Source organism: Gossypium hirsutum, chromosome A01, assembly GCF_007990345.1.
Source record: "Gossypium hirsutum isolate 1008001.06 chromosome A01, Gossypium_hirsutum_v2.1, whole genome shotgun sequence".
NCBI classification, from domain to species: domain Eukaryota; kingdom Viridiplantae; phylum Streptophyta; class Magnoliopsida; order Malvales; family Malvaceae; genus Gossypium; species Gossypium hirsutum.
This window is the reverse complement of record NC_053424.1, coordinates 117,062,747-117,081,279: the sequence shown is the minus strand read 5'-3', so window position 1 is coordinate 117,081,279 and position 18,533 is coordinate 117,062,747. Positions and strand designations below refer to the sequence as shown.

General features: G+C 33.2%; 1 protein-coding gene and 1 long non-coding RNA gene across 6 annotated transcripts; both read right to left on the bottom strand.

Moving 5' to 3' along the window:
* Nucleotides 1–587: 587 nt before the first annotated feature.
* Nucleotides 588–17,810, bottom strand: LOC107905367 (uncharacterized). Of its 5 annotated transcripts, none has more exons than XR_005928240.1 (10): nucleotides 17,627–17,810; nucleotides 16,677–17,065; nucleotides 11,041–11,412; nucleotides 5,237–5,340; nucleotides 2,563–3,976; nucleotides 2,238–2,456; nucleotides 1,988–2,080; nucleotides 1,788–1,895; nucleotides 1,205–1,691; nucleotides 588–908 (listed from the first exon to the last, which is right to left on the bottom strand). It is a non-coding gene; the product is annotated as an uncharacterized lncRNA (long non-coding RNA). The 5 variants fall into 5 exon arrangements; XR_005928234.1 differs by lacking the exon at nucleotides 588–908 and having other exon boundaries at nucleotides 956–1,691; nucleotides 16,677–16,904; nucleotides 17,000–17,065; XR_001686513.2 differs by lacking the exon at nucleotides 588–908 and having other exon boundaries at nucleotides 964–1,691; nucleotides 2,563–2,807; nucleotides 3,752–3,976.
* Nucleotides 6,651–7,422, bottom strand: LOC107903162 (uncharacterized). Its single transcript, XM_016829205.2, has 2 exons — nucleotides 7,158–7,422; nucleotides 6,651–7,061 (listed from the first exon to the last, which is right to left on the bottom strand). The coding sequence occupies exons 1-2, from the start codon at nucleotides 7,418–7,420 to the stop codon at nucleotides 6,938–6,940; spliced, it is 387 nt and encodes a 128-aa protein (XP_016684694.1). The 5' UTR covers nucleotides 7,421–7,422; the 3' UTR covers nucleotides 6,651–6,937.
* Nucleotides 17,811–18,533: the final 723 nt, after the last annotated feature.

The window sequence follows — 18,533 nt, the reverse complement described above, 5'->3', positions numbered from 1 at the left end:
CTATAGACCTTATCTACGGTAACCTTTTAAAAAAGTTGTGGTATATCTTGTTTACGGCAACCTTGAAAAAAGGTTGCGATAGGCCTATCTACGGCAACATTTTAAAAATGTTACAATAGACCTTGTCTATGGCAACCTTAAAAAAAGGTTGGGATAGACTTGTCTAAAGCAACCTTAAAAAGGTTGGTGATAGATTCGTTTAAGGTAACCCTAAAAAGGTTGCGATAGATCTTGTTTAAGGCAACTTTTAGAAAAGGTTGCAATTGACCTGTCTAAGACAATGTTAAAAATTTTGCGATAGACCCGTTTACAGCAACCCTAAAAAGGTTGCGATATACCTTTCCCAAGGCAACTTAAAAAAAGTTGGGATAAACCCGTCTAAAGCAACCTTAAAATGGTTAGGGTAAACCCGTCTAAGGCAAACTTAAAAAGGTTGGGATAGATCTTTGTCTCATGTTCTATTTTGTTTACGACATTTTCCCCGATTTTTAAGAGACTATTTTGGTGAAATACGAGCAAATTTGTATGTATTAGGTTTGGAAAAGTTTGAGTCAATATTAATTGAACAATTAATTAACATGAAATGATAATATAAATACAAAATTATCATTGAATAATGCAGTTAGTAATTTATATACAAAATCCTAATAGAAGTAGTCAACAAGTTGCGAACATGTTGTCAACCTATTTCACATGACATCAAAAAATTATACAAAATCCTAATAAAAGCAATCAACACATTGCAACATGTTGTCAACTTGATTCCCATGACACAAAAAAATTATGAGACAACTGCATTCGTCAACCACTATAACATATATATATGTAATACATAATATGCAGTAAGCCTCATTCGTCATCATTCGAACTGAAGGCTTTATCATCAAGTCCGCTACTCTAAAATTCAACTGCAAAAAATAGCAATGTACATTTTCTATTTATACAAGCTAGATGTGAAACAACATGAACACATGGAAAGAATATTTTAATATTAACCAAAGAACCATAAATTGAAGCTAAATAAAGAATTTTCATCAATACATCCACTACTAATTATTAGTTGAGCAAGCAATGAAGACATCAAATAAGGACATAGCATTCAATTACAACAAGCAATGTCTATTAAACCATTAATAAACTTATTGACAATCTAGTTATAAAATAGTCACCTTACTATGCTTATTATGAAAAGTCTTGGACTTACTTGACATTCCCTTTGCCATACACTCATCGATGAGAGCCTTATACTTTTTCTCACGAGCATCCATCATTTTTATGAACTTTGCCTCTCGAATTTCAGTTAATTTCATAAATCTTTCTTCTACCTCAGCTATCAAATGAGCTTCTCGCTCTGTAGCCTCCATACGAAATCAAGATTCTGCTTCCTCGAGTAGAGTTTTCTCTCGAACTGCTTGTTTGGCTTAAACTGTTTGTATTTGCTGGACATGTTTTGCGCTCATCTCTTCAACCAATGTAGTGATGGTCGATGTAGATTGGCTTTCTCGGGTAACTGACCCATAGCCAAACAACCTAGATTTGGTCATCCCACGTCCATATCCCAACATTTTTCCATCCTTGTCAGGGCCAAACACTTGTGTATAGACCTCGTTTTCTAATGCAATATTATCTTGAGGTGCGGAAGAACTGTCAGGTATTGGCATAGAGTCTTTAACCATCTTGCATGCTTCATCCTACAGTTATCTTTAATTAGAAAATTCTATTTTTTTTAAAAAAAATTGATGTCAAAATAATTATAAATAAATAAATAATACCCATTTGTTTCTTACATAAACTTGTTCTGCTGCCTCACTGCTCAATTTGCCACTCCCATCTTTGCGCAAATGTTGAAATCTAAACTGCTCCAAACGCGAAGGTTCACGGCCTTCCTTCTCAGACTATTATACAACAAAACAATAGTTAACATTATTCACCAATGAGTGCAGAATAATTAATATAAGTTACATATTGATTAATTTGTAATACTTACAAACTGTGCATTGAGGGTCGCATATCCTGTACAACCAGCAGTATGTGCATAACGCACCTTTGTTCGAGATTCTTTCACCTTTTCTGAATGTGCCTATTGTTTAAATTAATGAGAAAAATATGAGAGTAATATGGAAGCTAAGTTTATTATGCCTCATTCAACAAATCACGCATTTATGCATCCTCTACTTTGATCATACTGTAAGTGGAAGTAGGAAAAATGAGACAATTAATCTAATAAAAGTGCATACCACAACTTGTGGTGTTCCCCATCGCTCCACTAGTCACTTCCATTGATCATCATGCACACTAGGAGGATTGTTTTCATATATTTCTTCAATCGGTTGACCTTCTTGGACCATCTCTTTATAGTATCTAGTTTTCAAAGTCGATTTAAACTCCTTCCGGAGTTTTCTAACATGTGAGAGGATGTCAGAGTCCTTCACCTTACCTTGGAGATCAAACTTTTCCTACACAAATAACAAAATAATGTAACAAGTACTCATTACATACAATTTCAAATAATGCAAAATTATTGCAATACATTAAATTAGAAAATGATTATGTACTACATACATGAACGATTCTCAATATGTTTTCCAACACATATTTAGAAAGATGTTTCCAATGTTTTATATTCAAAGGACAGATAGAACCAGTCCTTGCAATTGTACTGAGAAATTTAGCCAATTTGGACGCTTCTTTCCCAATAAGCTGGCCATATTGGTTGGCTTCTACTACTATACGAGTTCCAGGTTGAAGATTCCATATATCTTTCATGTTTATAGGCCCTCGCTTTCTCTTAGTATCCTTAGTAGCCTCTGTCCAAAGTAACAATTATATTTTAGATATGAAAATTGAAAAAAAAATATTATGTATCAATGTAAAAAAATAAATACGATGCAAAAGCAAAAGCAAATTGTGAATATGGTAGAAAAAGAAAAAAAACCAATATTAATTAAATAAAAGCTTAATAAAAGATTTTATTTATCATAACAAATACATAATATTTATCATGGACAAAAATATTTTTGTCCACTAATACTCCATTTAATTTTTTGTACAAAAGCCTATGAAAATGCTTTTAATTTTTTAGGGACAAAAAAACACTTACCATTCTCTCAAAAATATTTATCCGCTAATACTCCATTTATTTTTGTTTCTTACGCTTTCAATTTATAAAATTCTCATATAAAAAAATGAATGAAAATTTAAAAACCAAGAAATGTTCTAAATAAGAAAGTAAAAAATGGATTTATATCATATACAGAATCAAAATTGTATAATGTCAAAATTTTTCGTAATCAACAACCAAATTCCTTTTTCAGCCTTTAATCCACCCTCCAACCTGCAATCTAAATTTTAGCAATCTTACATAGTTGAAGAAACAGGACACCATGGTAATAAACAGAGTAATTTACTGATAAATTAAACGGCTCATAATTATCATACCTGCTATAGGAACATTATCAAAACTATAGAAGATATTGAGGAAATGTAAAAACTCATCATGTTTAACAAAGCAAAGAAATGGTCCAGAAGTTGTGAAAAATTATAGTGCAGCAGAAAACAAGAGGAATCTATGAAGGAAAGAAAACAAAACATAAAATCCGTACAATAATAGAGTGCAAAAGAAGAGCAACGACAAAATGGTAACAAATAGAAAGTTCAGTGGGGCAAAAAACCAAACACATAGTTAAAGCCAAAATTTTTTTGTTTCTTTGTATATTGTGAAGAAAATGAAAACTAGAGAAAGAATAAATACCACCAAAAGGGATTAAACTAGTTTAAAACCAGAGAAATAATAAGTGAGAAGGAAATGGAGGTGCCAGTCGGACTTGCAGGTACTTCTTCAACTAACTGAGTTGGAGTTTCATCTCCCGTGCTTTGACTATCGGTAGCAGCACTTCCTAAGGTGTTCGAACCTATCAATGAACCCCTCGAAGAGAATCGTACACCTTTTAATGGTCTCCTTTTGCCAATCATTTTCCTAGAAAACAAAGAGGTAATGAGTTTTTAACACAGCACCCAACACAGCACCGGAAAATTCATGGGTTTTGGGGAGAAGGAAAAACCGGGAAAAATATGAATTTTCTACTTGGAATTCCCGGGAAACTTGAAACCTACTGTAAATTTAGAGCAAGACTTACCTTTTATTTTACCTTTTAGGATTTGGCTAACAAATTCAAAGTGAAGGCCGTGAATGTCTACTGCATTTTATTAAAACAAAAATCCAAGCAAAACAATATGGAGAATGTCCGGCAAATCAAGCCCAAAAAACAAACAAAAAATAGACCAAAAAACAAGCAAAATAAGAATGTGGACCAAATCAAGCCCCAAAAAAAAAGTACATCAAACTTTTAAAATAATAACCTAAAATTTGATTTTTATAAATAAATTAAAATTAACAAATAGAACATCAAACTTAAACAAATAATATATTACAAGCTTTTGTAGCCAAATATACCTTTTTTATCCCCAAGTTGGCAAAAGTCCGATCCAACCAAAATTAGGATCACAAATTTTAATCTCCTCTAATTAATCTCATATCTCATATTTACTTCCCTTTTTATTTATTATTTTTTAATTATTCGTTGAGTCAATTGGTGAAGCAGGCACTTTTGGTCAAAGCAATACTCGTTAGGTTTCTCTTATTTCTCATTTTTATACTTTCATTCTTCAAAATATTCTATATTCAAAATAATTAATAAAAATTCAAGTGAAATAAGGTTGGGATATTAATAATTATAAAAAAAATCGACATCTATATAAATATCAGATGAAGGTGAATAACTTAATTTTTAATTTCAATCTACTCTATCGTCATGCTTAAAAAAATAAAATTAAAAAAACACAAAGATTAGGTAATATTAATATATAATTACACATTAAAAAATAATTAAATTCTACTATCAGGACTGCATATGGATAACATAATTTTCTAAAAATTGTAGTAAAATAATAAAAAAATAACTTTTTTAAAAATAGAATAGGTGACCATCCTAGAATAAAGACTAACTCTAATATAAATATTACAATAATTTTTTAATATATTACCTAAATTACTCATAAATCTCAATCTCTAAAATAGATGATATTTCATATGTAAACATGCTCAAAGCACATATCCTCCAAGTTATTATAAAAACTATCGAGTTAAGATATAATTAAATGTAAATATATAATAATAAAAATATATATATAGACAGCAAATAAATATCTGAAATATCATGCCGTAATAAAAATATACCTGGATAATTAATTGCACATCATTGATATCTAATCCCCTTGCCGCCACATTTGTAGCCACGCTAATGTCATGAACTTGCCTGACCGAAACCCTTTTAAGGTGACCTGCAAGCATATATAAATGAGAATGGTAATAATCATGAAATAAAATCCTATTTACAAACAAGAAGATGAATGCTATCTTTATTTATTTTTCTTTTATTAAATTTAAACATACACAAATTAATATATTTTTAAGATTATAAAATATATTACAAACTTTTAAAACTCAAATCTGACTTATATATCAAATAAGTATAATTTTTCTATCCAAGTAAATTTTTTAAGTTTAAATCAATGTTAAAACTTAAAACAATAAACAAGTCTAAGTTATAAATTAGATACTGGGCAAGGTGTAGGTAAGGCAATTTATGAGCACACTTATTGAAGCAATTTACTACATCATACATTTCCTTGAGAAGGGAATGAAAGAAGGTCCCGTCACACACTAGACAATCAATAATTTTCTATTGGAACGGGACTGAAGCAGCAAATTTTAGAGATGAGGAAAAGAAAAATACTAGTAACGTTATCCGTATCAAATCATGAAGGGAATATATAAGAAAAGAAGAAAAGTAGGAAGAAATTAAAATATAAAAATGGACATCATAGAAATATCATTCCTGATTGACTGACAGCTAAAGGTAAATTGATAAGAAGCATTAACTCTTTAAGTGGACTCGCCAAAGGTTTCAAAATGATTAAATGAGGATCTAATATTTTCAAACCAAATGTCTAATGTAGTAATCACATAAACTGTAGACTTCTCATTTTCAAAGAGGAACCCCCAAATGCCAAAACAGATTAACAATTATCAGAATGTAGGTCAAGCAAGTATGTATAATATGAATATAAAAATGTCTTCAAATATAAAAATGAACATACATAGATGCTAATATAATAATATGAATGTCATCTTCATTTAAGTGCTTTGTTTCTTTTGGGCCATTCATTCTGCTATAATGCATTAAAAATGTCAATTACACTAAATTTTTGCACTTCAAAACTTCGTTCTTGTTCAAATTAAAACTAAAATTATTAAGTCACAATTTGATGATCACACTGCGGATATTCATCATCTTCTACAAGGGTTTCAACGCTTAGATTGAACAAATCTCTTGGTTTTACTCCGATAACATGGAGCCATCCTTCACTCTTGCCATCCTCGACATAAAATACTTGTTTCGCTTGAGAAGCCAGTATGTATGGATCGTCCAAATCACGATTCCCTGTATGGATAAGCTCAGAAAATTTCACCATAATAAAACCATTTGCATCCTTCTTCATACTCCTAGGAGATTTAATATTCACCCAATCACATCTAAGCATGATAACCCAAAACCTTTCATAATAGTTTAGCTTGATAATTTTAATGCAATTTCCATAATAGTTTCTCCCGTCAGCAAAAACCATCACGCCACTATTTTGAGTCTTACGATGTTGCTCAAGTTTTTTAGTATGGACCCTAAAACCATTAATTATAAGCCCATCATATGTGGAAACCACATTATGCGGTCCTCGAGCAAGAGCAATTACATCAGCATCAACTTGTTCAACTTCCATCTTTGGAATCTAACCATATAGTAGGAAATCAATTAACTCTTATTCTATATTCAAATTTATACAATGTTCCCTCATTACATAAATAATATGATAAATTATTTTAATAGTGGCAATTTTCCTGTTTCGCAAGCCATCTTGGGAACTTTTCAACCAACCATTTGTCTTCTGTGCGTTTACTAATTTGAATGCCACCATAAACAGCTCGCTCAGACTCCAAAAATTCCCTATAATATATTCAGTATACAAATTATGTGATAACTTTATTTGTCTATTGGTTAAGAAAAAGATTCGAATGACAAGATTTTCCTCAGGAAACTCACTGACGGTATGGTGATAACTTATCGCTGTGCAATAAAACATAGCGGTTTGCTTGTGCAAGACTTTTTGAGTCCAATGTCTTCGTGTCCATGGTGCCAACTGGACGTCCTCCAGAAGAGAAAATGTACCGTTTTTGAATATTCCCATCATTCCTTAGAGGACGGGAAAATATAGTCTCAACATCAGAAAAATAACGGGATATATACCCTTCAGCAATGGAACCTTCGGGATAAGCTCTATTTCGCACTGAAGCTTTCAATCCCATAAGATACCTACATCACATACATTTATTTTTACATACTTATTATATTCTATATTAAAATAAGAAAAATAAAATATTGTGAATTTTTTTTGATATATCTCATATACCTTTTGATCAGGTACATCCACCTGTATTGAACAGGTCCACCAAGCTTAGCCTCCATCGGCAAATGAATAATCAAATGAATCATGATTGTGAATAAACTTGGAGGAAATATTTTCTCTATTTCACAAAGTGTTAATATAACTTGTATTTGGAGTTGATCAAGTTCTTGTGGATCAAGACTTTTTGCACATAATCTCTTGAAGAAATCTGATAGATTTGTAATAAAACTTAGCACCTTCTTTTCTACAACTCCTCTTAAGCACATAGGAAGCAAATCTTGCATAAGAATGTGACCGTCATGACTTTTAAGGTTGCTCAACTTGTGCTCTTTCAAATTCACGCATCGAGATATGTTTGATGCATAACCATCGGGTACCTTCAAGTTCTTCACAATAGAAAGAAAAATATCTCTTTCCTTTGATGCAAGAGTGTAACATGCTTGCGAAAGGTACTCTTTCCCATTTCTCATTTTTGGATGAAGATAACTTTGGATGCCCATATCTTATAGGTCCTTGCGTGCTTTGATATTATCTTTACCACCACGTGAGAGATTAAGAAGGGTGCCAACGACATTGTCACATACATTCTTCTCAATGTGCATGACATCCAAGTTATGTCGAAGAAGATTGTAACGCCAATAAGGCAAGTCGAAAAATATGCTCATCTTCTTCCATAAAGTCTCGTCTTGATTTATGAGATTTGCTTCATCTTCTTCTACCACCAATTCTTCAAAGTTGTTAAACAAATCACACCCCTCGTCTACATCAAGTTCTACCAACCCTTCATCTAGTTCTTTTCTATCCCTCTTTCGAGTTTTTCCATAAATGAAATTGACACCTTCAATTTCCCTTAAGATATCTTCCCTGGATCGTGGTATAAGAGCTACCCCATACTCTATAGTGCCATCGAATTCACGACTTTGTTTTCAAAATGGGTGTTCAGTTGATAACCATTGACGATGACCCATATAACAGAACTTCTGACCATACCGTAGCCATTGAGATTCAATTTTTTCAGCACAAATTGGGCAAGCAACCCGACCTTTTGTACTCCACCCTGAAAGATTGGCGTAAGTTGGGAAATCATTGATTGTCCAAAGAAGACAAGCCCGTAAAGTGAAAAATTCGGAATCTGATGAATCAAAAGCATCAATTCTTGTCTACAATTACTTCAACTCTTTAATTAACGGTTGCATGTAGACATCAATGTCGTTACCAGGTCCTTTTTCACTAGGGACAACCATTGACAGTATCATTGATGATTGTTTCATGCATGCCCAAGGTTCTAAATTATAAGGAATAAGAAGTACGGGCTATATATTGTGACTTGTACTCATTGTTCGGAATGGATTGAATCTGCCGCTGGCCAAACCTAGCATAACATTGCGAGGATCAGATGCAAAATCAGGAAACCTCTTATCAAACGCATCCCAAGCAGAACCATCGGCTGGATGTCTCAATATATCATCTTTGGTTCGTCCTTCTTTATGCCATCTCATGGATTGTGATGTCTTAGAGGATTGAAATAATCTTTTAAGTCTAGGAATCAAAGGAAAGTACCGTAATACCTTGGCAGTCTCAGGACGATGACAACTATCATAAACTTGTTCATCTACATCCAACTCATTAGAAGATTGCCACTTTGAGCTTTTACAGACATCACAACTGATCTTTTTACTAGCATCGCCCCAGTATAACATACAATCATTCGGGTATGCGTCAATCTTCACATACCCAATATTTAGTGCAGAAATCTTTTTCTTCGCTTCATAATATGTAGTTGGGATTGTGTTTCCATCTGGAAATGCCTTATTTAAAAACTCCAATAAACATGTCAAAGATTTTGCTGACCATCCAAAAAGTGCTTTAAAGTGGTAAAGCAGAAGTAGGAATGAGACGCATGAAAACTTGACACAACCAGGATAGAGTGGAATATCACAATCATCTAAAAGAGTAGTTGCTCTCTCTGTAGTCCTTTGGGCTTCATTAAAATCATCCTCCCGACCATTATTTTGAAACTCGAACTCCATCAAAACTCTCATTAAGAGTTGGGATGTTGATACCTAGAGCATCCGTTATGAGATCTCTTAAATCGTCTTCGTTGTCTTGTGATTGCGTACAAATTGATGGAGAAGTTCTCACTGTTTGGTCGGTTTGCACCGATGTTCTTTCAATGAATTCTCCATGAAAAATCCAATGATTGTATTCTTTTATTATACCATGAAGACGAAGATGCTCACCCATAATATGTGGTTCGTGCAATATCCTATTATTGCAACGACAGCACGGACAATATATTTTTCCGTTAAAAACTGATTTTTCAATTGCAAATGATAGAAATCTTTCTATTCCAGCTAGGTGATTGGTGCTAAATCTCGGAGCATCCATCCAACTTTTATCAACCATCTGTTAAAGTAATTAATATTAAAACAGAGTATCTATTAATGCCTAATCCTAAGGTTCATGTGTGAAAGAGATGAGCTTTCTGGTGAACTAATAGCAACCAAAACTACCTAATCCAGAAATAAAATAACAAGTTTAAATATTAAAAAAATAAAATTTATCTTGGTGACAAATGATAAATAATATCTAAATTCTTATAAATAAAATATTCCAAACTACAAAGATAGAAAAAATTAAACCTAAATCTTAAAAAAAGGGAAACAAAAGGAAAAGAAAAGGTTTACTAACCTTTTAGTTATATCAGATTCGTAAATCCAATATCACATATATCAAACGAAAGGGGGGTGACTTAAAGAACAAATCAATTAGATACATCAAAGCAAAATTTTGAAGTCAGCAATACGTTCCACATCTATGTTAACCGTTTTAATCGTTTTTATCACTTTTATTATTTTATTTTCACATGAATTATGGTTTCTAGATATAATACAAACATGAAATAAAAAATAATTAAATTAAAAAATAAAATAAATACTGACATAAATATATAAAGCGCTTTAAACGCTAGATGAATTTTCCAGTGAAGATTACAACTTATTTATATTTTTTTCTCGAATGAAAATTAGCAGCCTTCTAGATAACTATAGCTTTGAATTTTTTTTTGGAAAATTATTATTAATTATAATTATCAATAATGTCATTAAAATTACTTCTTGAATTGAAAATGGCCACGAATACTACATTATATTTGCTTTTTTTTAAAATGACCAGACATTTCTATTGTTCTAGAAATACACTTGAATTTATTGTGGCTTAATTAATTTCAAAAAAAAACTCATGGAATTTGATTAAGTTGTTGATATTAACACACCATGAAGACAACAAATTAATTTGCCTGTATGAGAATGACATTTCATGAAACTAAGTTCTGAGTGGTGATTATACAAAAAGAGTATAAAAGTTTTTTGGGTATAAGTGGATTTTTCCTAGTTTAACTACAGGTCCGATTATATATGCATGGTTTTGTTCAGGCCATTAATTGATGAATAAGTAAACAGCGTGATTTCACAAGTAGCTGAAAGAAAAACTAGAATAAAATAGGGATGGGTTCCTTACTTTATCACATGAGACTCGTACAAGCCACAAAATAATTCCCACTTCTTAGCAACTTGAGCAATGACAGGCATCAGCTTTGGCTGCCCACCTGAAGTCCCAACGCTGCATTTGATCAAACAAATGATAGAACTATTAGAAGGAAGCAAACAATGCCCCAAAACACACAGAACCAAAGAAACAAATTCATGCATGCCTTAGAAAGAATCCTGTAATGGGTTTTGTTAAAAGGATATCTGATGTCTCCCCACTAACAATCCTATCTATGTAAGGCTTGACATCTTCATAAGTAACTATGAGAACATTTTTCTTAAAGAGCTGCTTGTCGGTTTGACCATGGAGGAATCCCTTTAAATACTGGCTGACTATACTTACCTGCATTCCAGAAAGGCAAGAAGAATAAGGGTGTTAAAGAAATCTTAGGGTATCAAAATGATCAAGTATTTGTGAAAGCCATAGATAATTTGTTAGAATTAAGTGACCCAAATTGTTATTTAAATAAAATACGATGGAAAATAAAATAAAAGTAAAATCCATATAGAACTAGACTTCTTTTATTTTAGAATAAGGTTTTAAACCTTATTAAACTCCATCTATTTTATATTGATTAGGATAAGGTGTTTTAATCCTACTGGAATATGGCTTTGCAAGCCTATAAATAGACATAGTCTATTCCTCTTGTATTTGATTCAAATTTTTCGACATAGTGAATTTCTTCTCCTCTGCCCGTGGTTTTTTCCCGAAAGGGTTTCCACGTAAAATTTGTGTTCTTTATTTTATTTATTTTATTTTTCACAAATTGGTATCAGAGCTTTCGGGTTATTCATCTCAATCACGGTAATGGCATCTTTGAAGTATGAAATTCTGCTGTTGGATCGCAACACCAGATTTGCGTTATGGCAAATTAAGATGCAAGCAGTTCTTGCACAGATGGATTTAGAGGATGCCCTGCTAGGGATAGATAAGATGCCTTCGACATTAACAGATGAAGAGAAGAAGCGTAATGATCGAAAGGTATTAACACAATTACATCTGCATTTGTCCAACGAAATTTTGCAGGATGTGATGAAAAAGAAAACTACCGCTGCATTATAGAAGAGGCTAGAACAAATATGTATGTCGAAAACTCTTACAAGCAAGTTGTATATGAAGCAGTGTTTTTATGCTCATCGTTTGGAGGAAGGTGCGTCTGTACACGAACACTTAACTGTGTCTAAAGAAATTCTCTCAAACTTGGAGGCCACGGAGGTTCAGTATGATAAGGAAGATCTAGGGTTGATTCTACTTTGTTTGTTGCCCCTGTCTTATTCAACCTTTAGAGACATGATTTTATATAGCCACGAGTCTCTCACAGTTGATGAGGTTTATGATTCTTTAACCTCGTATGATAAGATGAAGCATCTTGTGGTTAAACCCGACTCTCAGGGAGAGGGTCTCATTGTTCGTAGGAGACAAGATCGGAATGATGATGATCGTGGTATGACACAGGAATAGAATCCTCGTGGTAAATCTAAGGGTAGATCAAAGTCTTCAAACAGAGGTAAAACTTGTAACTTCTGCAAGAAGAAAGGGCACATTAAATCTGAGTGCTATAAGCTACAAAATAAGATTAAAAGGGAGGCTGCGAATCAAAAGGGAAAACAACCAGAAAATTCCGGTGAAGCTGATGTTGTAGAAGACTACAGCGATGGTGAACTTCTAGTCGCTTCTGTCAATGATTCTAAAGTAAGCGAGGAGTGGATACTTGATTCAGGTTGCACCTTCCACATGAGTCCCAATCGGGATTGGTTTACAACTTACGAAACAGTATCTGAAGGTGTTGTTTTGATGGGAAATAATGCTTCGTGTAAAATCACAGGTGTTGGAACAATTAAAGTTAATATGTTTGATGGAGTTGTCAGAACACTTAGTGACATGCAGCATGTTCCAGAATTGAAAAGAAATTTAATTTCGTTGTGTACTCTTGATTCAAAAGGGTACAGATACACAGCTGAAAGTGGGGTTTTAAAGATTTCCAAAGGGTCCCTTGTTGTGATGAAAGGGCAGAGAAAGATTACCAAGCTATATGTTTTACAGGGTTCTACTGTTACTAGTGATGCAGTTGTCGCTTCCTCTTCCTTGTCAGATGATGATATTACTAAACTTTGGCATATGCGCCTAGAGCATATGAGTGAGAATGGCATGGCAGAATTAAGCAAAATAGGACTTCTTATTGGGCAAGGAATTTGCAAACTGAATTTCTGTGAGCATGTGTTTTTGGGAAGCAAAAGAGAGTTCGATTCATTAGAGGAATCCATAACACGAAGGGAACATTGGAGTATATTCATTCTGATCTGTAGGGGCTATCCAGAATGCCTTCGAGAGGTAGAGCTAATTATATGCTAACCTTTATTGATGATTTTTCCAGAAAAGTTTGGGCGTTTTTCCTGAAGCAGAAAAGTGATGTGTTTTCTGCATTTAAGTCTTGGAAATTATGATTGAAAAATAAAAGGGAAAATAGATAAAATACCTCCGCACAGACAATGGCTTAGAGTTTTGTTCTGATGAGTTTAATAGATTGTGCAAGTCAGAATGGATCATAAGACACTTGATAGTTCATCATACTCCACAGCAAAACGGCGTTGCAGAACGAATGAACAGAACGATCATGGAGAAGGTTCGATGTATGTTGTCAAATGCCAACTTACCGAAGGCATTTTGGGCAGAAGCGGCCTCTACTGCATGTTTTTTGATCAACCGATCTTCATCCGTTGCCATTGAGAAAAAGACTCCACAAGAGGTATGGTTTGGTAATCCTGCTAATTATTCTGATTTAAATATTTTTGGCTGTCTTGCGTATGCTCATATTGATAATGGAAAATTGGAACCGAGATCTATTAAATGCATTTTTCTTGGTTATAAAGCTGGTGTAAAAGGGTATAAGTTATGGTGTCCTGAAAATAGAAAAGTTGTGATTAGCAGAGATGTTGTTTTTGATGAAACTGCTATGCTATCTAACTTATCTCTTAAAGACTCTTCCAATAAAGAAAATCAAAAGCAGGTGGAGCATCAGATTAATACAGAGTCAACTCCTAAAGCCAGAACAAAAATTGAGAATAGAGTTGCTTCTTCACCACAATACTCTATCACCAAAAACAGAACTAGAAGAGAAATTAAACCTCCAAAGAAGTATGCCGAGGTTGATCTAGTTGCTTATGCTTTAAATGTAGCTGAAGATATAGATGCGAATCAAGAGCCATCTAATTATTCTGAGGCGGTTAGCTGTGAAGACTCAGAAAAGTGGATGTTTGCTATGCAAGAAGAGATGGAATCACTCCACAAAAATAGAACATGGGACCTTGTGAAACTTCCTAAAGGTAAAAAGGCTGTTCGTTGTAAATGGGTGTTTAAAAAGAAAGAAGGGACTCTAGGAGCTGAAGAACCCAGATATAAAGCAAGGCTTGTTGCAAAGGGTTACATTTAAATTCCAGGAGTGGACTTCACAGATGTGTTCTCTCTAGTTGTTAAGCATAGTTCGATTCGAGCTTTGCTTGGTATTGTGGCCATGCATGATTTGGAGCTTGAGTAGTTAGATGTAAAAACTGCATTTCTGCATGGAAAACTTGAAGAAGATATTTACATGCAACAACCAGAGGGTTTTATAGTCTCAGAAAAAGAGGACTATGTTTGCTTGTTGAGAAAGTCCCTTTACGGTTTGAAACAGTCACCAAGACAGTGGTACAAGAGGTTTGATTCCTTTATGACTTCTCATGATTCCAAAAGAAGTAGTTTAGACAGTTGTGTTTACTTTAAGAAAAACAGTGATGGTTCTTTTGTGTATCTATTTCTTTATGTTGATGACATGTTGATAGCAGCAAAAGATAAAGGAGAGATAAGAAAGGTTAAAGCCCAATTAAGTGAAAAATTTGAGATGAAAGATTTAGGACCAGCAAAGAAGATACTTGGTATGGAGATTCTCAGAGATAGAAAAGCAAGTAAATTGTACCTAAGTCAAAAGGGGTACATTGAGAAAGTTCTTTGCAGGTTCAATATACAGAGTGCTAAGCCTGTTAGTACTCCTTTAGCAGGCCATTTCAGACTTTCATCGGCCTTGTCTCCTCAATCAGATGATGAGATTGAGTACATGTCACATGTTCCATACTCTAGTGCAGTGGGATCTCTCATGTATGCTATAGTTTGTTCACGTCCAGATTTATCATATGCAGTCAGTGCAGTTAGCAGATATATAGCAAATCTCGGTAAAGAACATTGGAAAGCAGTTCAGTGGATTTTAAGATACTTACGAGGCACTACTGATGTTTGCTTACAGTTTGGAAGAACTAAAGATAGAGTTATAGGGTATGTTGATGCTGATTTTGCTGGAGACCTTGATAGAAGAAGATCTCTTACAGGTTACGTCTTTACAATCGGAGGTTGTGCAATTAGTTGGAAAGCCACCTTGCAAACTACAGTCGCTTTTTCTACCACTTAAACTGAGTACATGGCGATTACTGAGGCTTGTAAAGAAGCTATTTGGTTGAAAGGACTATTTAGTGAACTCAATGAAGACCTTCAAATCAGCACAGTATTTTGTGACAGTCAGAGTGCCATCTTTCTTACAAAAGATCAAATGTTTCATGAGAGAACAAAACACATTGATATTCGGTATCATTTTGTTCGTGATATTACTACTCGTGGTGATATTGTTGTGAGCAAAATTAGTACTCATGAAAATCCTGTAGATATGATGACTAAGTCACTTCCTATAACCAAGTTTGAGCATTGCTTAGACTTGGTTGGTGTTCATTGTTGAAGTTAAACCCTTAAAGGGTTTTATGGAAGAGGTGGAGAACTTGTTTATTGAAAGTTCGCGATGAAGAACTTGTTCATTAAGAATTTGTGTCAAGGTGGAGATTATTAGAATTAAGTGACCCAAATTCTTATTTAAATAAAATACGATGTAAAATAAAATAAAAGTAAAATCCATATAGAACTAGACTTCTTTTATTTTATTTTAGAATAAGGTTTTTAAACCTTATTAAACTCCATATATTTTATATTGATTAGGATAAGGTGTTTCAATCCTATTAGAATATGGCTTTGCAAGCCTATAAATAGACATAGTCTATTCCTCTTGTATTTGATTCAAATTTTTTGACATAGTAAATTTTCTTCTCCTCTGCCCGTGATTTTTTCCCGAAAGGGTTACCACGTAAAATTTGTGTGTTCTTTATTTTATTTTATTTATTTTATTTTATTTTTCACATAATTTAATGCGATTATTGTATCTAGAACATTAATACAGAAGGGTGAAATTATACAATTTAAATAATTGTTTACACATTTCCATTCAATGGCCGATATAAAGTTTAAACCATATATTCATTTCATTCTAGTTTGAAATGACAAAAGCTACGTGCCAAGCGAGAAACTGTAAACAAAGCAGATAAATAAATGCACTACTGTTATATTAAAAGGGTGGCCTAAATTAGAGGTGGCAAGCTGGTTTAATAAATTAATTATGAAAATCATTAATAAAACCGTGTTTAGTCTATTGGCTTCCAAGGTAATAGACAATAATGAGTTGGCAAAAGAAGAAATAAAATAAGGAAAAGAAACTTTAATAAATTTAAAAAAAAATGCAAGAGTAAGGCATATACCTTGCCTGTTTCTTGAGCTCCCAAACTTATCCAAGCAGGAAACAGAAGTCAAAAGTTTTATGTACCATAATTAGGGGTGATATCTGTGAGGTGAAGTTTTCTTTTATTTTTTTATATTAACTTTTTATGAAGATATTCATGAGATATTTCCTCTAAAGGAACTCCATTTAACAAAATCTCTCCCTTCAAAGGATCGTAAAATCTCTCAATTAGGTTTGCAATCATGGTCTGCAACAGATAAGAAATTTAGGACATTAACTATTAAAATCCTCCAACAGAGAAAAATGGAAAAACAGTAATAGGGAAATGGATGATGATGTTACTTTTCCACCACCACTTGGTCCAACAAGGGCAACTTCCGTACCAAGTTTTAGTTTCAATGTTATTCCCTGCAATTCAAACAGTAATCTGTTTCAAATCATGAAGTTCGAGAATTGTAAAACCATGACTTAAATTAATCCCTAAATAACAAATGTTCTCTCTATCAGAATTCGTTGGCCAGAGCAATGCCAATCTATGCACTTCAAATTTACCCTTATTTTACTGTGATCTTCTTCAATTTTATCATGTTGCAAATCCTAAAAGGGCAGGCCGACTAAACCAAATCCATCACCATGGTATAACAAGGAAAAGCAGAAAAACAGTGTCAATACTGCTGATATTACTGAAACAAAAACAGAATTCCAAAACCGCACTTGTACAAGGAAAGTGACCCTAAATATATATCAACTGTAGATTAAATGAAAACAGCCAAGTGTTCAACTAATTGAAAATTGTTCCCTGACCTTAAAAATATATAAATTGTAGATTAAAGGAAATCGACTTAATTCATCATTTAACACAAAACCAAATCAACCATACATATCTCAACAAGTTGAAACTGATTCACCAGGTTCTACCACTACAAGATTGGGGATTTCATGCATGGAATCTGTAAGGCAGGCTTTTACCAGTAGCTGGAGCAGGTGGTGGACGGCAGATGCACCGGTGGCTGGGGCAGGCAGTGGACTGTAGATGCACCGGTGGCTAGGGCAGGCAGTGGACGGCAGATGCAATAGGTTTGCTTTGGCCAACAGAGTTTGGAGTGAGAATAAGTGGTTTTTTGTGGGTAAGATTCATGGTAACTTTACCTATTGACCACTAATCCCATGCCATGTCACCATCATTTAAGTCTTTTTTTACTAATTATTTATTATTCAAAAATATTTTACTTTCTTTAATTGAACTCTTTATTAAACTATAATGGCTTATTTATTAGATAAATCTCTTAGTTATAATTTAGCTTTTACCACTTATATGATTTAGTCCCTATACTTAAATTGAGCACTAAAGTAACGAAATTGTCTAATCAAAATTCAATTTACTTACAACATAACTCAATAAATATTTAATAAAAATATTTACGACATCGTTTTACAAAAACGAAGTCACAAAACTAGATTTTTTAATACTACTGACTTTTGGGTCGTTACAGAGATGCAGCAGAGGGCTGCCGACGAAGATGCAGCACTTTGATGCAGAGGATTAGGGAAAATTTTAGGGATTTCCGGGAAGGACATTTGGGGAAAATAAAATGGGGAAAATTGGAGATGGAGATTTAAGGGAGGGGATGAAAATAAAATTGCGCCGTATACTAAAAGTTTTTGTTTTAATTTTTTTCATTTTTAACATATATTTTTTCTATTTTTATTTTATAAATTTTTTGAATATTGAACTTTCTGATAGAAATATGGACTAAAATATTAAATTTTTAATTTTTAAATATTTTTGAAGATTTTTATAAATTTTAAATTAACATATAAAACAAATAATATCATGTCATGTGGATTATTACCTTGTAGGTTTTCACATCAATAA